The sequence below is a fragment of the Sinohyriopsis cumingii genome, chromosome 19 (genome assembly GCF_028554795.1).
Source record: "Sinohyriopsis cumingii isolate HCF-2022 chromosome 19, ASM2855479v2, whole genome shotgun sequence".
Lineage (NCBI taxonomy): Eukaryota > Metazoa > Mollusca > Bivalvia > Unionida > Unionidae > Sinohyriopsis > Sinohyriopsis cumingii.
In genome coordinates, this window is record NC_142979.1 from 59,324,408 (window position 1) to 59,348,401 (window position 23,994).

The 23,994-nt window shown below is 33.9% G+C and overlaps 1 protein-coding gene across 1 annotated transcript in view; it reads left to right on the forward strand.

The window, feature by feature from the left end:
- Window positions 1-23,081, forward strand: part of LOC149775787 (18S rRNA (guanine-N(7))-methyltransferase-like) — a 35,005-nt gene extending 11,924 nt beyond the window's left edge. The window contains exons 3-11 of the mRNA XM_089942943.1: window positions 86-181; window positions 3,223-3,305; window positions 6,541-6,637; window positions 7,106-7,202; window positions 9,403-9,453; window positions 10,115-10,200; window positions 14,050-14,160; window positions 18,213-18,302; window positions 22,988-23,081. Of these exons, the coding sequence (XP_089799069.1) occupies window positions 86-181; window positions 3,223-3,305; window positions 6,541-6,637; window positions 7,106-7,202; window positions 9,403-9,453; window positions 10,115-10,200; window positions 14,050-14,160; window positions 18,213-18,302; window positions 22,988-23,042 (766 nt within the window). The 3' untranslated portion in view covers window positions 23,043-23,081. The remainder of the gene's footprint in view (window positions 1-85; window positions 182-3,222; window positions 3,306-6,540; window positions 6,638-7,105; window positions 7,203-9,402; window positions 9,454-10,114; window positions 10,201-14,049; window positions 14,161-18,212; window positions 18,303-22,987) is intronic.
- Window positions 23,082-23,994: the final 913 nt, after the last annotated feature.

Sequence of the window (23,994 nt, forward strand, 5' to 3'; positions counted from 1 at the left end):
GTTTCCAGCAATAATAGTAATAATAATAATAATAACAATACATGTAATGATAACAATAATAGATGTGATCATATCTGCTTCACAGCTCCCGTATGATAGAGGTCCAGTCCCAGCTGTCTGAGAGGGCCATAGAACTGCTAACATTACCAGAGGATACACCCAGTTTTATCTTGGATGTTGGGTATGATACATGTCAGATTTGACTGTAAAGTTCATGCTTCAAAAAAAGATATGACTGGAAATAGTTTTAATGTAAAATTGGACAGCAGTGACTCAAACACAGAGGCCAAGTAAATTTGATGAAGGAAAACATGTAGTGAAAGGTTAAAGTTTTAGCAGCTTGCTTTGATACTTTATATCTTAGATAATGAATTTTACAAATAGTAAACCTGTTGTTTGATTGATCAAAGAAAAGAAGGTTAATTAGCTCTTCACTCCAGCATTTTCCTCTGGAATTTCTTATAGCAAGGTATTGGAGTGAGTATTGCAATATGGCATGTCTGTATTGCGATACCTATCAGTACGTATTGGTCATTGATAGCACTTGTGACTTGAATATTGATTTTGCATATTTTATACTGAAATAATAAGCAGTTACCTTGCATTTAATAAAATATGAAGAACAAAATGAAACCATATTGCTTTTATTCCACCTAAACACCCAGTAACTGTAATAATCACATCACTTGTTTAGAAAACAATAAATATATCAACATGTGAAAACCTCTACACGCAAGAAATAAAAATACTGGAAAAGTGTTATAGAATTATTTTGCCTGATTAGAAAGTCTTCAAATCAAAATGATCTAAAGATTCATTTCTTGCAGTACAATCATGACAAGGGATAAACACAAGAAAAACTACACATAATCACAAATTATCACATTGATAAATTAGAAAAATGAATACTATAGTAAATTAATAATATCAGTGATCCCAAACCTTTCTTGGTTTGAACCTGGGAGACTAATTACTTAACAGGGAGCAGAAATAAAGAAGATCCTAATTTGGCTGACTAGAAACAGTATTTTTTTGACTATCAAAATTAAACTAATAATATAATTTGATTACTGATGTAAACCATTTGTTTTCATCTATAACTTGGCAACACTGTCAAACTATAAATTTCTCCAATAAAAGAAAGAACACAGAATATATAATGTGACTAGATACAACAAAGTCTTTTACAACTTGAAAAAATTGGAAGATGTCAGCTTATTTAGCTGTGTTTGAAACAAAGGATTAGCAGATTAATATTTTCTAGAGAAACTTGTTTATGTTTCCTAGCCCACTTAAGTGAATCCATCAAAGTCCAGAGTTCATTGTGTTTACAAAGCAGACATTAAGGTATAGTTCTTCTTCAGAAATAGTAGCATATCAATATTCTCTGCACTGGTTGCTGCCCTTTGGCTTGAGGCAATACCTACTGCAGTACTGAAGACTCTTTCAGAAGGAACAGATGTTGCTGGTATGCAGAGCATCTCTCTTGCATAAACGGATAACACAGGAAACTGATGTTGATGATCTCGTAACCATTGTAATGGGTTCTGGGAAAGAGGAATGGACTCCTCATCCTTGTAGCTCTCAATTTCTTCAGTTACTTTTTCAAGAACAGTCTTTAGTATTTTTCTCAACTTTCAAAACATATACATCTCCAAAAATGGAAGCAAGGCCGGTATTAGTTATCTTTGGAGAAAAAGAACTTGCATCTGTTAGAACAATGCAAGCATCAGTAGATGTAGATAATACAGTTGTTTTTCTGAACCATAACTTTGTAATGGTTGGAAAGAATTTTATTGAAATTTTGCCCAAGCATGTATCATTTCTTGATTGTGAGTCACATGGTGTAGGCATGTCTCCAGCATCAAGTTCAAGTTTATGACAGCGTAACTAAGAAACATCAACCTTTGTATATCTTGACATTATCTCATATAGTCAGTCTCAGTTTTAAGGTCATGACTATCCGGGCTGTCACTTTTTTTATGAGACTTTTCCAAGTTCCACACTGTATAATTAAGTAATCAAATCCCTGGGTCAAAGGTCAATGTCATTTGTAGATGAAAGGTCATAAGATGAGCACTGTTTGTAGTACTCATGTTATATGTGCCAGTATATGCTAAATTTGTGTGGCAGCCCTAGGTGGGCAAGTGGACTAAAGTACTTGCCTTTAAAGATCACTCTCACATCTCACCTCCGTCTGAGTTTCAGCTTGACCATTCTGGGTATGTGAAAAAACTTGCCACTAGCTTCCTGTGGCTTCATGGTTCTTCTTGGATTCTTCCCCTACCAAATGTATTTTTTGCCATATGTATCCTATCATTTGTTGAAAAATGGCATTAAACCCGATAAAACTAAACCAAACCAAACCAAAACTCTAAGTTTGTGACTTCCTAAACGTTGACGAAAAGAAACATTTATTTTGCAGATGAAAAGGGGCTTTCATTTTCAAGACTGATAAAGAGAATGTGCTTTTTAAGATTAGATACGTCATCCAGTAATCACTGATGTGTTTGGAGTGAAGCAGGTTTAGGGAACAAGATCAGTCATCAGCTAGTTTTAGACAAATGGTAATGTAAGAGGAAAATGAAACCTGAAAAATCTCTTCAGACACTTCAGTCAGATTTGGACTCGATTTCTGGATTTACCTTAAAATATAAAGAATTCTCCCATTTGGAACACTATTAGACTTTTAAGAATTGTTCTTATTCAGGAGGGGATGTTAACTGTTGCTTACTCCTGATGCAATGCATAAAATAGTTAAATATCCAGTGGTAGTATGAGTCTCTACAACTATTTTTGAGTTACATTTTCTAAAGTTTATTGAAAGCATCTGTAGGGTGTTTTTAAATTGGTGAATTTTTATGTCTGGATATGTCTTGTTTTTATACCATGATTGTAAATTTAGAACTTCACACATACTTTGAGCCTAGTTTTAGGGACTGGCACCCTACCCTTTTCAGAAATCTATCTGGAATACTGACTTTGCTAATGCACTCCTTGTGTGTTCACTTTGATGTCATCATAAAGTAATGTTAGAGATTGCAGAAAGTTATGAACATTGAGAAAACAGTCAACCTTAGATTGGCAGATACTCAGTGATGCACATACTTGAATGGAGGATTAAACCTGCGTTTGTAGCATGGCAGAGCTAGTATGTTACAAATGCACTTTCCAGGCCTGTACATTTTTCTAAGGACTTATCTACTGTAGTTTTAATTACAGGTGTGGATCTGGCCTTAGTGGGGAGTGTTTGACAGACCAGGGACATTACTGGATTGGAATCGATATAAGTCCGCATATGTTAGGTAAGAAAGACAGTTTGCTACATTTGTAGCCAGTCAGATGTACTGACCGTTTTTACAGCAGCAGATTTTTTGTTTTTGTCACTGTCATTAACATCATAATGATTTTGAGTTCACGTTTTTGAAAATGATAACATGCGTTACAGTACTGTGCTAAGGTAAGACAATAGTGGTGTGGAAATTTTCAGAAAAAAGCAAGGAAGCTCGTATTAGTGTAGGTTGATTATTTTGTGTACATTTGCTTTTGTAGTAAGTTATAAGCCATGCACACATTTCCCATTCCTGGAGATTATTGATGGGAAGAACATGAGCACTTCATACAATTTTATATTTTGGAAATATTCTGTCACTTAATTTATGTAAGCTACTCCTTTTCTTATGTTTCTAAATTGCTTAGGGCTTAATAAGCCACGTTAATTTTGTTGTATTCCTTAGCCACTTTTGTCCTTGCTGTCAGGTATTGATTCTTATTTTTCATATGTCTTTGCTAACCATTACGTAGCCTCTATGACAGTGGTGGCTTTATTTTTGTAGATTTAAAATATGTTTAGAGCCCTCAAAAGGAAGGTGGGGATCTGTGCTAATGACCCATGATAAGCATTGTCATATATTTGAGAATAAGATATCTATCCGTATAAACTTCTTGAAAATGACTGTAAATTAAAATATGAATAAAATATTAATGGAAAAACAGTTTTCTTTGAATCATTAAATACACTTGCAAACAAAAAATAGTTGGTTGATTTAGCATTGTTAAATATCATCACCACACAATGCCCACACTCATATAATTGCAAGCACAATGGACAGTGGAATGCAATCTTAATCAGATAGTCTTTACTGCTCTCACTAGGGTTTTGAAGTTAATGCAAGTACCATTTGTGTTCATCATTGAACATGTTAGGGACTGACCATTTAATTGGGGGCAGGGCTGTGTTATTTTTGAAAAAATGTGCAGCCTTCAGATAGCTGCAAAAAATTTGCAGCCCTCAGATAGCTGAAAAAAATATTCACTCGTTGGTTGGTGCCTTAGAGATTGGACAGTACTGTTTGCCTGGTTCCTTAGAAATTGGACAGTATTGTTGTTCAGACTAATCTGAAAATCATGTTAAATTTTTATCAACATAGAAAATTATCTTTTGACATATATGTCAGCATTGCTGTTATGGGAGTGTCCAAAACATGATGGACACCCAGTTAGATTAACAGATCTTGATTTTTCTGAAGATATATTCCCATTTCTGCCCAGTTCATTAGTTCATGGGTGGTGGTAAACTGGTGCCTATATCAAAGTATCATTTGCATTCATCTTTGCATTCACTAAGGATGGAATGCACCATAAATCTGTGTAAGTATGAAAACTGTATATAATACAGTTCTGTATAAGTATGAACACTGGATGTAATGCAGTTCTGTGTAAGTATAAACAATGCATATAATACAGTTCTGTGTAAGCATGAACATTGCATATAATACAGTTCTGCATAAGTATGAACACTGCATATAATACTCTTCTGTGTAAATATGAACACTGCATATAATACAATTCTGTGTATGAACACTGGATGTAATGCAGTTCTGTGTAAGTATAAACAATGCATATAATACAGTTCTGTGTAAGTATTAACACTACATATAATACGGTTCTGCATGAGTATGAACACTGCATATAATACGGTTCTGCATGAGTATGAACACTGCATCTGATACTCTTCTGTGTAAATATGAACACTGCATATAATACAATTCTATGTAAGTATGAACACCATATATAATACAGTAGTCACAGACCCATAATTCCAATACACTACTGACTACCTTTATTGCAAATTGTTTTGAATTGGTGCAGAATTATGCAGGATTCAGGAAGTTGCCATGGAGTGCACCTATTGCACACAGGAGATAATTATGCAGTAACAAACTCAATGGGTTGAATCCATCTTTGGGCTATTCCGTTTAAAAATACATGGAACCCAGATAAGGCACTTAAAAAAAATATATGCTAGGGTACTCCAGTTACCCAAAGAGTTCATATGAAACCAATACAAAATTGCATCTATGGGTGACTATTCTACATTAAAAATGTCTTCCCTGGGTCCCATGTATATTTTACTGGAACAGCCCTTATATGTAAACAGGAGACATGACAATTATAAAGAAAGCATTATTATGAATTGTATATGATTACAGAAAACTTTATTCTCACTGTAGAATAATGATTACTGAGTACTTTATTCTCAATGTAGGGTAGTGACTCTAACAGAAAGATGAGTTGTATTGAGTTTTAATCTACAGTAGTTAATACATTCTGACTTGTTACATTGAATAAAATAATACATTCTGACTTGTTATGTTGAATAAAATATATAAAAAAACTGCTGCCTAAAGTTGGATCATACTATCTTGTGTTTATAATATAACAATATTTATATGAACACACTTATTTAACATGTTTAAGCCACCCCCCCATACATTTATTACAAATTTCTGCTTTTTGAAATCTAAATGTTCTCATAATTTATAGTCCAGTTATGTATATTTTTATGCATAATTTTTATATATTATTTGTCTTCTGCTGTTTAAATTTGAGAGAATAATATATGTGAGAGTTTCATAAATTCTTAGGCATGGTATACATTTTTCATGCAATATTTAACATGTAATCTCTGAGGTAATTATTTATTGTAATTTGCTATTTTTGAAAAGTGAAATATCATAGAAAATCAGTGTGAAAGATAGTGCCAGTTTAAATAAAAATTAAGAGAACTTGCTGAACAGAATAGTCCAGTCTTGTTTTTCCGACAAATACTTGCTGTTAACAATATCAGAAAAACTGGACTTTTAATATGGAATTAATTTAAATAAATTGTTCCCTAAAGTTTGGAAAACAGAAGTGAGGTAAAATGAGACAAGACTAGTGAGGTAAAATGAAACAAGACTAGCGTTGTTCCAAAGACCATTTGTTTAAATCAGGGTGCTGGTTGCTTCTCTGGGCTTTTTAAGTGTATTCCAGTTTCTTCTAAGGGCGCCTTATCTGCTTGAAGAGGGTGTTTTTATGTACTCCAATAGTGTATTTAAGATAATATTTACACTGCAAATGAAAATAATGGTATAATGCCATGTGAATAGCTACAATGTTGCCATATGCACTTTATTGAACTCTTGGAGATTTAAAGAAGGCACCCAAGAGAGGGTAGGGTATCACCTGGAAATACTGAAGTGTGTAATACTGTTTCAGGTGTTGCCCAGGAGAGGGATGTGGAGGGGGACCTGATACTAGGAGACATGGGAGATGGAATGCCATTCAGACCTGGCACATTTGATGGAGTAATAAGGTATGTAATACAGTATTTTGGGGTTAGTGAAGTGGAGAGTGTTGACTTAAGTTTGCAGTCACATAATTGATTTCTTGTGACAGGAAATATTACCAAAGCACTTACATGCTTTTATTTTCTATGTAACTATGAAGTAAACTAAATTATCAGACTTTTATTTGTTTATGGCTCTGTAACTATATCTTGAGTGGGAACATTTCATTGCAAATCATTTTAATTTGAAGCCTTGTTGGACTTTATCAGACAGATAGAAATTTGAACAGCAATTTTTTGCTGTAGATAAACCAGAGTAGAATGTACCACATTTGTTCAACTATAAGTTCATATAACTGTGAACAGTGTAAACTGAGACATGCGGTAATTGTTAACATCATAGACCTTAATCTCATAGCACATTATGCTACAATAAATCAGGGTCTGCAACTGCATGTATGTTATGCACAATTAAATCTGGTACCTTTTTAACAGTATTTCAGCTTTGCAGTGGCTCTGTAATGCGGACAAAGCATACCATCATCCTCCAAGGAGATTATACAAGTTTTTCAGTACACTTTATGCATGCATGGTAAGTTCTGCATGTTATTCTAAAGAAATATTGTTAGGTAAAAAGAGTGATATATAGCTTTTGCTTCACTTCATGCATAAAGGTACCATATTTATCCATATTTAGCTAACTACAGTTGTTACAATATTATGGAAAATATCTACTAACAGTCTTATTGTCCGATAAAAATTACTTCTCATACTTTGGCAAATTTATTAAATGTGTCCCATGGTTTTATCATTGGAGAAGTACTGTTATATAATTTCTTTGTTTTATGTTCCTTCTGTAATAGCAGGCAGGGATTTCTTGCCTTCGTTATTTTTGTGACTTTATCTTTCCCAGAATTAAAGGAGGAAAAGTTCAGTGACATTCAGACATCTTCACGAGGTGATCTGATATCTGATTAATTGAACTTCCATCTTAATCACATGATCAGATTTCGGGTTGGTTGAATTTCCAGTCTTAATGACATGATCAGATATTGGATTGGCCGAATTCATTTCCATTTAGATGCTGTATTTTGTATAGATTTTGATAAAGCATATTATCAGGATCCTGGATGACTCTGATTTTATGCATATTGGTGAGAACATCCAGCGTTTTATTGGCTTTGAATAGGGGCCCCAAGTGGCCAAGTTGTCTAAAGCGCTCTCTGTTATGGATCACTGCCATCTCACCTCTGTCTGTGTGGGTTTTGAGTCTCGGATTCGGCTAATGTGGGTATGTGAGAAAGCTTGCCAGTAGCTTCTTGTGGGCTGGTGGTTCTTTCTGGGGTTTTCACGGGTTCTTCCTCCACCATTAATACTGGCTGCCATGTATAGCCTATCATGTGCTGAAAAATGGCATTAAACCCCACAACAATTGGCTTTGATTTGTAATTAGATGATCAGGGTCTCAGACAATTGAATTATGATTAATAATTGCAGATATCACTATGGTGATCTGGCATGGTTTTCTTATGACTGGGACAATCTAGAATGTTACTTGAAAAACTGAAGAAGAAATAAAACATTTATAATTGTGGTATTGCATAAAACATATTGTCAGTAAGTGATGTCATTCAGCAGTGTTCCCACAGGTCAGGGAATTATCAGATTTAATGGAAGTCAGGGAAAAGTCAGAAAGTTCATACACTCAGTCTGGTAAATTTTAATATGGACAAGCATGCAAGGAAATGTGATGGGTAGTGTGTTTTTGTGCAAAATATTTTGAATAAGTCCTGTAGACTTGCACTTGAACTCTGCTGTTATTACAAAATTGAGACAGACTTTTAAAACTATGCTTAGTATGAAGTTGGAGTTCATGAAATGATTAGTTGTTTGGTCCAAGATATATGTAGGTTGTTCTTTGTTGTATTTTTACTATGGTTCACTCTCATCATTAAGAGGTTAGTGTTAGGACTGGTCGGCCTGGTGTCAGGATAATGTGACTGGGTTGGACATCATGCTACATGCTAGACATCACTATAAACTGTCACACTGCAGACATCATAGTGATATGACTGCAAAATTGTTAAAGCTACGTTAAAAATCTAAATCACACACATACAAACAATGATTCACTCATTCTGTATTTCAGTTGGTGCATCATGCTAGTATTTTTGGAACTTTTAATTAATGCATTTTATATGGTTAACAGTGGAAAATATGTTTGACATGCAATATGTATTCAGAGAAAGTTTGCCATAAAACAGGAATATAGAAAAATTGTCATGCCAAAAAAAATTCACTCATCAACATAGTCTGAATCTATGATATTCGGCATGTGCACATTATTATTTGGTCTAAATGAAGGAAATTTTAAAAATATATATTCAAGAGACAGACAGATTCTCATTCAGATGCATGCTCCATTTGCTTTCTTCAATATTAATGCATTCTAGAATACCATACACACTCACTTATAAGTTAGGTCCAGCTGCAAAACAACATAGACACTGATCAGCAATTGCATAATGTGCCAGCAGATCAGGGTTTCTGTTTGTTCTTCTGATTACTCCTAACAAACTGCACAGACCCAATTCTGCCCATGCATTATGTGATGGCAGATCTGGGTCTGTGCAGCTTTAAGTTGGAGTCAACTTTTAAGTGTATATGGTCATTGTAGTAAATATTGTTATATGTGTTATCTATACAAACCATTTACATCAACAGTACAGTACCATTTCATTAGGTACATGCCAGCATTTCTTTATATCTGGAAAATATTTCATGTGTTGTAGAAAAGAGGAGCAAGAGCTGTGTTTCAGTTATACCCAGAAAACAGTTCCCAGGTAAGTTAAATTATTGTTGATGATTTCACGTTACCTGCAGATCTGTATGTATGTGAGAAATGGGAGTTAACTCCCCCTCCAGATAGTTATTTTTTGTACTCCTTTTTCTAGTGATAACTTTTTATGCTTGCAGCAAGGACATCTGGATTTGGTCATGTTCATCCATACAGAACTAAGGAGAAGCTTGTTAGCAAAATTGCACAAAAAACACTGTGCAGAATAAGTTTTGCTAGGATATTAGCAGTCATATATAGTAGACTTTAATAATAATATTGATATATGGTGAATGATATTTGTTCAGAAACTGATTCCATAAGGTGAACATGTGTACAGAGGCAAGTTTTGCCTTTTCCTTTGGGTGCATTGCATGTAAGTTTATATCTTTGCATGTGTGTGTATGTATGTTTGTATGCATGCATGTATGTATGCAAGTGGTTTAATAACATACCAGGACAATCTTTGCTACATATTGCAGATCACAAGTTAAGTCAAAATATGTAAATGTAAAGGTTACAAAAACATTTAGAATATAAAGTATATTTTGCCTAAGATTATTTGTAAACCCAGACGAAGTAATGCATGAAAAATTAGGTGTACTAAATGAACATTGACTTGCAGCGGGCTTTTTTGCTTTCATGATTTGTCTTTTTTCCTTTTTCAGTTAGAGCTGATTACACAACAGTCCATGAAAGCTGGCTTCACTGGTGGATTAGTTGTTGATTATCCCAACAGCACTAAGGCTAAAAAGTAAATTGCCAGTTTAGGTTACATAGTCAGTGTACCATTTTCTAACGTTTGATATTTATGTCTCCCATGAGGCTGACCATTTTATACTATGGTATTGTCCATTACCAATTTCATTTCCACAGTTACTCAAGTTGTCCACCGTCTACAGTAACCCAGTGTTGTGTAAGACTTGTACTTGGGGTAAGGAAGAACCTTATTGATTTAAAGGTCAAAAGGTCCGAGGTCTTGGTTACTGATAGGCAAAGGAAATATGGTTTCTGCACAATAACTCAAGTTCTCTACCATCTGCATCTACCAAACATTGTAGATAGCTTGAATTTTGGGTAAGGAAGAAACCAAATTTGTTACTAGTCAAAATGTCACAGGTGAAGGTCACTGTGACTGAAAGAAGAAAAATGGTTTATGTACAAAAATTTCATTTATTGACCATGTACTGTAACGTGTCAAGGGTCAAGGTCAAATAAAATAGAATAGATGGGCAGCTCACGCCTTTTTCAGTTACTAGATCTCTCCAGTGTATTGTAGTGTCAAGAAATGGTGTGTTCACCACAAAAGTTCTTATTTAGATCATAAAAGCACAAAACAAAACAAATATAAATAGTCAATAGAGTTTATTATATGACTTCCAGGCTTGTATGTTTTTTCTCACAAAATGTAGTGCTCAAAATGGTGAAATATAATATTTGCAAATATGCAGAACAGATGTTTGATAAAGCATGTTGAAATAACAACAATAGTTACAGCAGAAAATTGCATGTGAAAATCAGCATAAACGTTCAATTTGTCCTCATTCACATAATCTCTAACTCCCAATTCTCAAACTAATTTTGCACAGAAAAACAGTTAATAGTTTTCAAAATGAATTCATATGATATACCAAAGTGGTAATGATTTTGTGCATCCAATCAAGGTTTGGAACCAGACCTGGGTTTGTGTTTTATAGTCCAATGGTAAATATGTTGAAGGCACAGTCTGGAACCGGATGTTAATAGTATGTCATGTTTGTTAACTGAGACACAGTTTGTCGTTTTGAGAGACAGTCTGGAATTGGATATCAATAGTGTGGTTCTTGAGTTAAATGCAATGCTGTGTGTTGTTGTGTTGGGTATATTATTTCGACATCTAAATGACACAAACCACTACAAAAAGTATGGAAATTTGTGATTTCAAAATGATACATGAAACTGAGTAGGAAATTCGATAATGCCAATCGGAATACTAAATTTCCAGTGGATAGCAGATGGCTGTGTTGATGATGATACAGTGACAGTGTTGTTAGCTAAATCCCTTTATGGGAGATTGTGTCTGATATAATGAGGAAATAATCATTGAAACAATTTCAGAGAAACATTATACTAGTCATTATGAGTACTAAATTTGATATGTTGGTAGTAATTAGTCGACCTTGCTATTAATGCTTGAAATTATCAGCCGAGATGACTAGAGACTTTTGTTCTATTTGTTGGTCTTGAGACCTTTACTAAAGTCCAGTAGAACCTCAACAGCCAAAATGGCAGATCTCACCCCATTTATAGGTCTTGGGAACACACTTGGGAAATTCATGACAAAGTTTTCACGAGTATGACTAAATATGGAAGAATTTGGAAAGATTAGCCTGAGTGCCTCCTAGTGGAAAACCAAGCACCCAATACACACAGTAGTAAAAATGGCACCCGATTTCAAATGACAAAAATAGCAATTATTTCACAATAAATTATACAAAGATTCAACATTGATGATGAACAGTTTCATCACACTGGTGACAAAAAATTATGAACTTACATGAGTATTACCTTAATCCTCGAGAAAAACGGTCACTTTTGCATACAGAACTTCTGCATGATCACACTTATGCTTTTGTGTTGTAGCATTATCTGGAAATGTCAGCACAATGAAAACATAACTTAAAAAGTAATATTAAGATACTTGACCACACAGGAAAGGCAACAGTTATTTGACATGATATGTCGATTTGAGTTGTTCATGACAGGAGAAATGATTTCCACCACTGTGATGTAAAAAAAAAAGAAGAAAAAAATTACATCATGTTCAGAGATCTAGCAAGAAGCAACTGAACTCCAGTGAGTTTGAAACTACAGTTTCTGAAACAGAAGTTTAGGTAATATGATTCAGTGTATTTTTTTAATCTTTTTAATTGTGCACATTGTTGCATCACTGCATCAGGTCACACTTTTGAAATTTAACATTTCAGATGCATGTTTTTAGAATCAACAACACCATATATTTCATTACACCCTACTGAAAAATGGTCTAGCTTATGGAAAATTACCAACTGCCTCAATGACAGTGTCTTTTAAGGGATGGCAGGCCTGTTTTCTGTGTTTAAATGAACAACCATAATGAGTTTATATTGAAATTTTAGGAATAAATTGTGTGGAAATATGCACAGTTTTGAAATATTTTATTTGGGTTGTGACCTATTTACTTTAGAATCCGGATAAACCCTGGAGACACACCTATAAAGTTTGCTGTCCTCTTTGGAGTTTTAATACTACTGCAAGACATAAGGAATATTTATATTATTATGGCAAAATGATATGCAGTATAATTAACTCTGTTTAGTCATGTATGATGTAAAACATTCTTCTCTGCTTTTAATAAAAAATGGGGCATATTAAGCTCTGCCTGTCCAGCCTTCCATCTGTTCATTCATTCCTCTTTCATTTCTGTACAATAATTCCTTTAAATTGAATTTCAGTCAAATTTAGTGTGCAGGTTCGATTGTCAGCCTTCAGCATCTACTTTTAACAGAGTTATACCCCCTTGTTGTCAGACACACCCGATAAACCTGTTGATTACTTTATGGAATTTTGGTATGCTGCTTGATCTTGATGAGACCTTGGATTGAGCATTGTGCATCATCAGTTTGGTATTTATAAGACCTTTGCATATTTGATGGTATTGTGTCGACATGCAGCATCATCTATATCATTTGCTATATCACCATTGTCTTTTAGCTCTTTCCTTTGCACTCCTGTACTTCCAACGAAAGGCTGGGGACATCAGTTCCTGGATTTTGCTTGTTGCCACTTTCAAGTAGATGAAGTTACTGGTCTCCTGTCTGATTTTATATTCTGATATACTATGACTAGTAATAAAAGTAAAATACTCTCCACATACTTTGCTGTCATCTTCATGGTGATCAGTCTTAAAAACTTGATAAAATATTGGTACAACATGTAACGTGGAATGAAAAGAAAAAGAAAAAGTCTTTTGAGGTCATAGTATCATGCAGTCACTTGTAATTATTTATATAATATACATACCATTCAATGAAATCCTTAAATATTTGACGACATATAGAGAGTATTTTCTTTTCCTATGAATATATTTTATCAGGTGGTACATAAAAGCTAGAACATTAATCACTCTTCTGCACATGTATCCCCTTTTTTATAATTATCAGTTGTATTCACTGGCTGATCATAAAAATATTAAAAATTGAAGAGAATGATAGGCTTCGGATAACATACTGTGTCATAAGAAATTACATTTGTGACATTTTGTAATTATTTTACTTTATCTGACCACAAAGCATGTCCAATTCAACAAGTGCAGTACAACAGGTTTTTAAAACTTTTGTCAAGATAGTACAGGGGAAATAACTTTGTAGAGACGTACAAGGATATCTTCTGTAGGCACACACAATCAAGCATCTGACATATTTATACAGTTTGAGTATATTGTAAAAACTTTTTAAGTCAGTAATATGCTAGATTTACTAAATTTTGGAATATTTAATGATGCTAATTATTATGAGTGGTGGTAATTAGCTGTTTCAATGAAAGATTGAATAGAAAACCATAATAGAGTTATTTGTCTTTTCAGAATGTTTTTATGCCTGTTTGCTGGAGGGACAACACAAGCTTTGCCAAAAGGGCTTGGTACAGAGGGTGCTGTAGACATAAGGAAAAACGAGATTGCATATAGTGATAAAAGGTCTGTTTTCAACTAATAACGTTATTTCATTCCTTTGTGTAATTAAGCTTGTACTAATATATATATATATATATATATATATATATATATATATATATATATATATATATATATATATATATATATATATATATATATATTCAGGAGTTCAGAATCTTTAGATTCTGAGAGCACCAGGATTTAGAACAGCTAAATCATTACTTGCAGAATGCAGATTGTGGAAGTGGAGGACAGAATAAAGCAATGGTACTACACTATGTACCTGGGTTTGATTTTCTTTTCCTATACTATTACAGTTATTTGCATAAAACTTAACACTGTATGCATTTTGGGAATAACATGTGGTGAACTGAGAGTGGATCACTGGGACACACTTTCATGGATTTATAAAAAACATTAAAATTGTGTCCACACTATATATCCTAATAACTTTTAACCTGTCACCACCAAACTTATTGATATAGTACATCTTTTAGGATTGATATGTGTTAATCACTAAACTGTGTCACTGTGACTGAATTTTTAGATTACTTCAAAATTGTTTCATCTGAGCTTAACCTTGATACTAATTCAGGATTTAATAAAACTTTTTTATAAATATGTATGGGCTCGAATTCCTATAATGTTTTATCTAGGCCTACCAAACTTACACAGAGAATGTATCTATGGATGTAATCTCACTTTGAAGATTTTAGCTTAAACTGTATTTATTTATTCAGAAGTTCAGAATCTGTAGGTCTCTGAGTACCAGGATAGATCAAATTCTTTCCCAGATGAAAGTTTTGGGACACTTGTGCTGTGAGCATTTGCTATAAGTGTTTTAGTAAGTTTGCTAGCATGACTAGTTAAATATCCCTGTTATGACTCATAATCACTAATTAGGTTAATTGGACAATGCTAGGTGTTTACTGACAAGGTCTATGTGCTGGTTAAGTAAATAGCTTGAATTTCCACCCAGCTAAACACATATCTGACATGCTGAAACCAATGGTACGGTAAATGGCATAGGGCTTTTCCATTTAAACATACATTGTATCTAGGGAAAGCACTTTAAAAAAAATATATGCTTGGCTACTCAGATTTCCCAAAGAATTCGTATGAAAACAAAAGTCTAAATGCATCTATGGGTGACTATTCTGTATTAAAAGTTCCTTCCCTTGGTCTCGTGTATTTTACTGGAACAGTCCTAATGAAGTTTAATGGAACTGTTTTAGTCCAAAGGTGATTTTATAATATCATTTTTGAGAGGATAGCTCATTTGTTGGAGTGTTGGACATGTAATCCAAGAGTTTTGAGTTCAATGCTGGCCCATACCAGCCCAGGTTGACTGCTACAGTGTGTCTTTGGGAAAGTTACTTGGCTCTGTTTTCCTTGGTATTATATAGCCAGTAATGCATTCAAAGTACCATTGAGACCAATAAAACAAATAATTCATCATTTTGAAAGAAATTAAGCCAGAAAAACCAAGTTTTTATTGATTTTGCACTGTGTTTAGGCAATAAATAAATGTGGCTTTTTAGCATTTACAAAGACATCATGACCAGCAGAACAGTTGTTGTCGTCAACATGAAAATCAAGCACAAAACAGCTTTTTAATTCACATCGTGACCAGTCACTTTAAATAATCACTTTTGAGTAACCAATTATGGTAACTTAAGTTACTTTGATATCTGCATGGGTTAATGTAAGACCCATATCTGATCTTTTACTTGTCACTTTGAACTTATTGTACAAAAAAGCAAAGAGGAAGAACAAACCAAGGAAAGAAGAACAAAGATATTTATAGAATTTTTTAAAAAAGATTGTAAAATTATTTCTGTAATAGATGCAGTTCTGGGTGGGTTGGGTGGGTAGTTATTCATATTTTAAATCTGAGATATTTTCAGAGTGCTTAGTTTCACTTACAGATTTAGTGACAACAAAATAAATGTGGTTATAACAATATAATGTTATGGTTTTGAACAAATGGCAGTTGTTATGAAGTATTTCTAGTTAAGGCGCCTCATAGAGATAATGGAGCCTTATGATCATCTTCTGTCCATCAGACAGTCTACCCATCTGTCCATCCATTCACACTTTGTGTAGCAAGCATAGTTCTATCCCCCTTATAAAAAAAACCCCAGGGAATTAGCATTTCTCAGGAACCATTCAAATATATTCTGATGCAATTTGGTGTGTATACTATCTCATAGACCTAGATCTAACTTTTATGGAATTCATCTTGTCAGCTCCATTTTGGATTAGAGATGTGTTTGATAATTAATTATGTATCTTAACATGTGACATTGCTTGTAACCAGCAAAGCTCTGCAACCCTTATAACTGGATGCCATTTTGTAGGTGAATTGCCACATAATATAATCTGTTCTTTTCAAGTCCAGTTTGTTGGAGTTATATCCCTTTTTCTATCCATATTAGATTCTTATTACAGCAACCAGGAACAGTTCAGTATATTTTGATGCAGTTTGGTTTGTACATTGTCTCACACTGTGTATTTGGTACAATTTGGTGTGTCCATCATCTCAGAGACCTAGATGATCTTTTCCTTTTAATTGATTTTCTCCCCAGCACCATTTTGCATCTTCTTATCTTAACATGGCACTAAGACTGCAATGTTTACATGTGCAAATGGCCTAGTTTAGTTTACTGCCTGTAAACATTTGCCAAGTACAGTAGCTAACTTTAAATCAAATGTTGGTTAACAGAACCTTTGATTAATGAAAGTTTATTTTAACAGAAAAACACCATTTAAAGTTTGTAGGCCACTGCCTATTTTAGTCATTGTAGAGCGTACAAAAGTATCCTGTGTGTTTGGTTCCATTAACAATTGTTTCATTATATGCATATTTGACAATCAAAACATTATCAAAACATGATTTATTTTACTGAAAACTGTCAGATATATTCATCAAAGTCATATGTTACACACTGAATTCTGCCATAATTATAGGTAAAGATATGCATCAAATGAAATGTTCACATTATAATGGCTATCAGTTGTTCAGTAAGCCTGATTGGGTTGTTATTTGGGGCAGGGGTAAGAAGGTTGAGTTTCTAATTATTTAGAATAAACAGCATCAGTTCAGTTATTGTAAACCATATACACATTTATAAATTTTAGTAAATTTGGTAAACACTGCAGCCTTACATGGGACATTGCTTATAACTGGCATAACTCGGGAACCATTCAAAATATTCAGATGAAATTTTGTATGGACATTATCTCTAAAACTTGTATTTAATATGGGTTTAGTTTCTTTTAGAAAAATTATGGCCCCCTTATTGCTCACCCTCCTGACATTGGGTTTTGTAAGATAATTTCACTACGATGATCTTGGATTTCATCCAAGTTTGGCACTAGACGTCTGATTACTAAGACATTGAGCAAGTTTGATTTCTAACAACTATTACATTGTTCACAAGAGTTGTGGCTCCTCCTGATTTTGTATTTAATCCTGACAGCTTTGCTAAACTAACTTTGATCTTTAAACAGATAGGACATATAGCTTATTATTGATGAGACTATGAATGATTTTAATTTCAAGTCTTCCATATTATCTCTTAGGAGAGTTATGGCCCCTGATTGTCCATCATCCTGACTTTGTTTTCAGCATTTTAACTTTACTAAGAAATATTGCATTTATAGATGTGAATCATTTGATGTTAAGAAGTATTATCAAGGTTTCAATTTACTTTCTTGAGCTGATTAGCTGCATATTTGTGAATTTTTAAATATGCACTCAAAGTATGCAAAACATTTTAATTTTAAGCATTTAGTCCATTTAGTCCAAATTTGGAAGCATATTCGTCCTGCCAGAACTGTAGTGTTTTATTATGGTGTATTTGATCCATATAAACTGTGAAAGTGGACAAGTTACATCTGGGAAAGTTTGAAATAATATTACTTGATCATGATAAAACCATTCATCAAACAGAGCCATACAATTAAGCACACCCCAAAGCTAGTCTAGGTCACTAAGCCATTTGACAAAAGCAGAATATCGTGAAAACCTCTTTACAAGCAACAAGAATATCAGCTGTTTCTGTTTTCAGAGAAAGGATGAAGAATGCTCGAGGAAAATCACTGAAAAAGAGCAGAGATTGGATACTGGAGAAAAAAGAACGCAGAAGACGTCAAGGAAAGTGAGTATATGTTAGGAGTTCTTTTTATGTAATCGCTTTCAAAACTGAATTTCTTTATTGTTTTCTTAACTTATTATTGAGCAAAGTGCTCGAAAACTATTAAAAGATATTGCAGGGATTTTTTGGAAATTCTTAGAAAGATTACTTGCTCTGAAATTTTATTTTAGGGACTGAAAATTTTATTATTTGAGCTTTGGTCAATGACGCTTCGATCTTGTAAGTCATTCTTTCATTTCTTCTCCTGAACTCAATAATGGTTACCCTAATGGCCTTGTATACATTTTTTTTTGTTCAGAATTACACATTTGTGTACATATTTTAGTGGAAAAAAAAGAGCAATATTTATATATAATTTTTAACTGAATTTTATTTTAGCAGTATTTAATATAATTTTCAAGAGTTTACATCATCTTTTTGTAGAATAAGTCTAAGACCTTAATATCTTTGCTAACTATACTCCTGCTCCAGTGGGTTGGTGGGTGGGCAGGGATAAAGAGTAATCCACACATCCAGCTGACACAATCTCATTATTGCAATTAGTGGGCAGTTTTTGATGGAAGAAAGATGGTAAATAATATTGTCATCACCTGATGATGGACATATTGACAAATCACTTTGCTCTTACAGTTTTATAGAAACATTGTTGCCCATTTTGTCTTGGTGTTGTGTTTGACACTGTCTCCACAGTGCAACTAACGATGGATTTTCATGAAACTTGATTATAGTCATAGTTTAAAGATGTGCAAATTGACATAGCGCTATGCTTCCCACAATATATTTGTTTGAGTTGTTGTCTTTTTATTTCTTGTAAGTTAATACAGTGTAGGACATACTCCTGTTAATGCAACTACCGTATATACTCGTGTATAAACCTGTTCACATATAAGCCGACCCCCAAACTGAACAGGTAGAAGCACTAAAAAGTGCATGATCCACGTATAAGCCAAGCTACAACTCTGAAGCATCTGAAGATGCATAAGGTAAGTTCTAAATGCATTTATTTAGGCAAACTTATATTTTGAAAAATTATATGTATACTTATCTCGAGGTTGGCATGCATGATTATTGAAAAGAAATTGTATAAACTTGTTGGAAAAAGTAATTTATTTTATTTTCTGTTTTCTTATTGTTTCTGCCTAATTTAGATATGTGTATATTTTGGTTGACCAATGACAAGAATTTAGCAATCACAAGTTGCTGTAACACTACATCTCCCTTTTGACTCGATTATTGTTTGTTGATGCATTATTGCATTGGACATTTTATATCAGTGCACCTGTAATTATCTTTTTACATTGCTTTGAAATTGTAAATACCTAACTCATTAAAATGTAATCCCAGTATGTTAACACAATGAACAAACAATATATTTCGATTCAGCACTCGCAATTAGGCCACTGAACATATTTACATAATGGCACCACCGCATGTACATTGTAGGTTTGGTTACGTGCTAAATTAAGTACATCCCTTGGAGTCGAATCATGGGCATTAACCATTGCACTAAACTTTAATGATATCTCCAAAATACAATGATAAAGTTTCAGAAATAATGCTTAGAAAATTATGCTAATACCGTAAAAGCTGAGTTGTAGTTTGCTTTGATGTAAGCAACTTTACACCATACCTGTCAACTTTCATGTTGGGAGGGAGAAAAAAACTCCAGATTTTTGCAGAGAACTCCCGATTATTACATTATGTCTTTGATTTTAATTTCTTCTAAACAAGAAAGTCCTACATGTTCTATTGTATCACCTGTGATTATTGTTGTGACGAAATAATTACTATAAAGAATTCGTTTCTTCACTAAATAGAATGTTAGATTTAAACATTATTCAATAAATTAATGATTTTTTAAAATTTCTACAATAATACAAAAAAGACCAGAACAGAAAAATTAACCCCAGGAATAAAATCATCCATGATTAATTTCAATCCCAAGAATGATCACTACGAATGCTGTAACTCCAAATGTTGTAGCGCCATTCCCATGAAAGAAACTTACGCGCGTGAACACCTGGCATTTTTATACCGCATATGCCAATGTTAATTACCATTGTTAAATTAAAAGAAGGAATGAAAATACATACCATGCAGCAAATGTGTCCTTAAAAAACTAATTCAGAATTTGTGTTTTATAATAAACAATACTAAGTGCTTTACGATTTGAAAATAAGGGAATAAGGTCAGATATACAATGAGGAGGAAATAGTTGCCACATGTACGGTATCATGAGGCTGGATATTTGGTACCTTTAGTTCAACAAAATTGGGAATCCTATATTTACCAATCAGTTGCTGGTGCTTGCATAACACACAATAGTGTAGAATGCGGTTTCTTTGAATTATGATGGAGGGCCAATCATTTTCACAAAATAGTTGCATGGATAAGGATTAACTTTTAATTAGTCGCTCTGTCTTTCTTGCTTGTTTATTTAAGACTAATCTTTAACTATGTGCACGTCAACAAGTCACTGTTTCTGCAATGTTTGTTGGAGTTATGGCCCTTTTTTACTTTGAATTTAATCTAGTGTATGACAGAATATTTTGTATACAGCTACTGTTTTCATTAGTTCACCATGAAACTTTGTACATGGTACTGCCATCATTTGAAAATGTGCATGTTGACAACACTTCATTCTTGAAATTTTTTATGTGATGGATTGTTGTCCTTCATTCATCCTTCTGTTAGCACAGGGGGCCCAGAGTGGCAGAGTGGTCTAAAGCGCTCTCCGTTAATCACTGCCATCTCACCTCTGTCTGCGTGGGTTCTTCCTCCACCATTAATACTGGCCACCATGTATAGCCTATTGTGTGCTGAAAAATGGCATTAAACCCTACAACAACAACAACTGTTAGCACAGGTTTGTTATCTCTACTCCTGAACTGCTTGTGAGGATTGGCACGGAACTTTACAAAAAAAACATTCATCCTATTATCTAATTGGTTCTAAATGAAAATGGTGCCACTTGACATCCAATATGGCCAACACAGCATCCATTTTGAAAATCTTATCACTACTCCTCCTGAATGGGTGGTCACATAAAATTTGAGGGTTTTACTGAAATACTTGCTGTGATGTCTAGTTGGTCTAAATGAAAATGGTACCAATCTGATGTCCAATATGGCCAGCATGGGAGCCATCTTGAAAATCTAAAAGTCATATTGTCATGAAATAAATTAAATAGGTACCACTTAGACATCAAATATGACCATCACAGTGACCATCTTGAAAACTATGTTTATTGCAAACCCCATTTGAGCGGATGGTCATAACATGGGGTTTTACCAGAAATGTCTGGTTGGTCCTAAAACAGTGGTGTCAGTCTGACATATGACCAACATGGCATGTAAAGTCATGTTGTTGTTGTTGTGAGAATTTCCACCAGAAGATGTCTTATGACGTCCGCTAGGTCCTAAATGGCCACCAAGCGACATCTTAAAAAATCTAATCACTACTCATAAAAAGGAAAGTCTCATCAACATGGTGTTTTCACCAGAACACTTCTTATGGTGTGCCATTGAAAGTGCTGATCTGACATCCAAGATGACCACGGTGTTGGCCATCTTGAGAATCTTGTTATAACTTGACAGTATCAGTGATTGTTTCAAAACTTAACACTTAAGAAAAAAGGGTCATATCTTGAATTCCTGGAAATTTGTTTTGGACAGTACGAAGGGACTCTTGCTACCAATTATTTATAGGAATCAGGTAACTTTAAACTGCTGCTTCATGATCAATAGGATACATGTATTTTATCATATTGCACTTCCCTTTCCTAGTTGGAAAAGAATTACTTAAAAATAAATGGACAGGATCTCTTTTATTTCTTCATACATCCATCTTAAATCTGACAAATTATGTCAGAGTAATGTCCTTCTTTTGCTATCCAGTCTGTAACATTGTAGCAGTTAGAAAGATTCTCATCAAACGTTGCCCAAATATACATGACTGGATGCTGTGACTTGTACCTAGTCTAACCTTGAAATTACTGAAGATATTATAATGCAAGCTATGTCATGTATATTTTATATTACATAGCATATAAGGCAACTATATATCATCTGTAGATAGTGTGTCAAATGAGAAAAGTAATTCTATGATTTGTTCAGCAATCAGCTTTTGTATTGCTTAAGATATTTTAATAAAACTGTGACCAGTTATATATTATGACTAGATACTGTGTCAGATATAATATCAATACTCTGTGCCACAAGGTCAAAGTCATAGCATGGGGAAACTTAAAATTCAGTGACTTCTGTACATGTACTGGTATAACCTTTGAACCAGTGAATATATTTTATAAAACTAGCTTATTATAAATCTTGACTGTGTCTCGCACATTCACAGTCATACCTTAGCCGTACGGGTCAAGGTCAAAACATAGGATTATGGTAGTCATTGTTTCCTTATCGAGTCTTTCACAGTTCACACCTTATTATACTGTAATCAAATCACAAGTTCAGAGGTCAAGGTTATTAGTAGGGTCAGGGTTAGCCATAACTGTTATCCTAAGGAAAAGGTCACAAGACAGACGTATTGATGTTCCATTTGCAGTGATCTAATTTTTTTACATGTTCAGATTTTATAAGGAATTGTTTGTCTGATAGGTAAATAACCTTTTCACATTATTTCAACTCAGCAATCATTTATCGAGTCTGATGTAAATACTCTGTTACTTTCAGGGAAGTTCGACCCAATACAAAGTACACAGGAAGGAAGAGAAAGCCAGTTTTCTAACGTACAGATTTTTGTTAATAAATTTGTTAAAAAATTTAATGGGTCTTGCTTAATTATATAACCATTACCCTGTCCTCTAAAATATAGAAATTTAAACAGATAATGTATTTATTGGTACTGCCCAAATACTATAGAGTGTTGAGGCATGTCGGTCTCCAGATGATATTAGCTACTGTCTATAGAAGGACTATTAGGTCAGACCTAATGCAGTTTACCTTGCTTGATGAAATTGCCTGGGAATATATAAATGGGTTCCATCCATCCATCACACTTTGCTTCTGGAGCATAATGTACCTGGCTGTGCAGTGTCACAACACCACTTGCATTGCAGCTAGTGTGTGTCATTATAAAGAAGCAAGTATGAATTCAGTAATCCAGTGAGATTTACGATGGGAGAGGGCTTGACATTTGTATGAAGATGAAAAGTTGATAAGTTTTAGGGTACAACATTCAGTTATTTATCAGAGATGGTGTAGAAAATACAGTTGAAAGGTTTTCATTTAGTTTAAATTATACAGGGAAACCCAAACATAACACAGTGCCATCAGGTTATGTAACATGTCATGCAGTATTGAAAGAAATTGTATGTTACCATGGCAGTGAAAGACTAGTGATAGGGTGGTTCAGAGTTACATATTGAAATGGTAATTAAATTGATGCATAAGCAGACCTACAGGCCCTTGTGGTTTGACTGCAAATCTTAAGGAAATGACCCTTAAAATATCAACTTGTTGATTATTAGTAACAATTTTTGAAATATGATTGCAGTAAAATCCGAATACTGGATTGGCTATGTTTGATGGAGACCTTGTTTCATTCTAGATTAAATGGAGTTTGTCAGAGGATCAGACTAATTTTAGAGGAATTAAAATGCACATTTTTGTTTCATGCAAACGTCTGCATGATCAAGCTAATCTGATATAATTTTATAACAATGACATCAAACAAGACA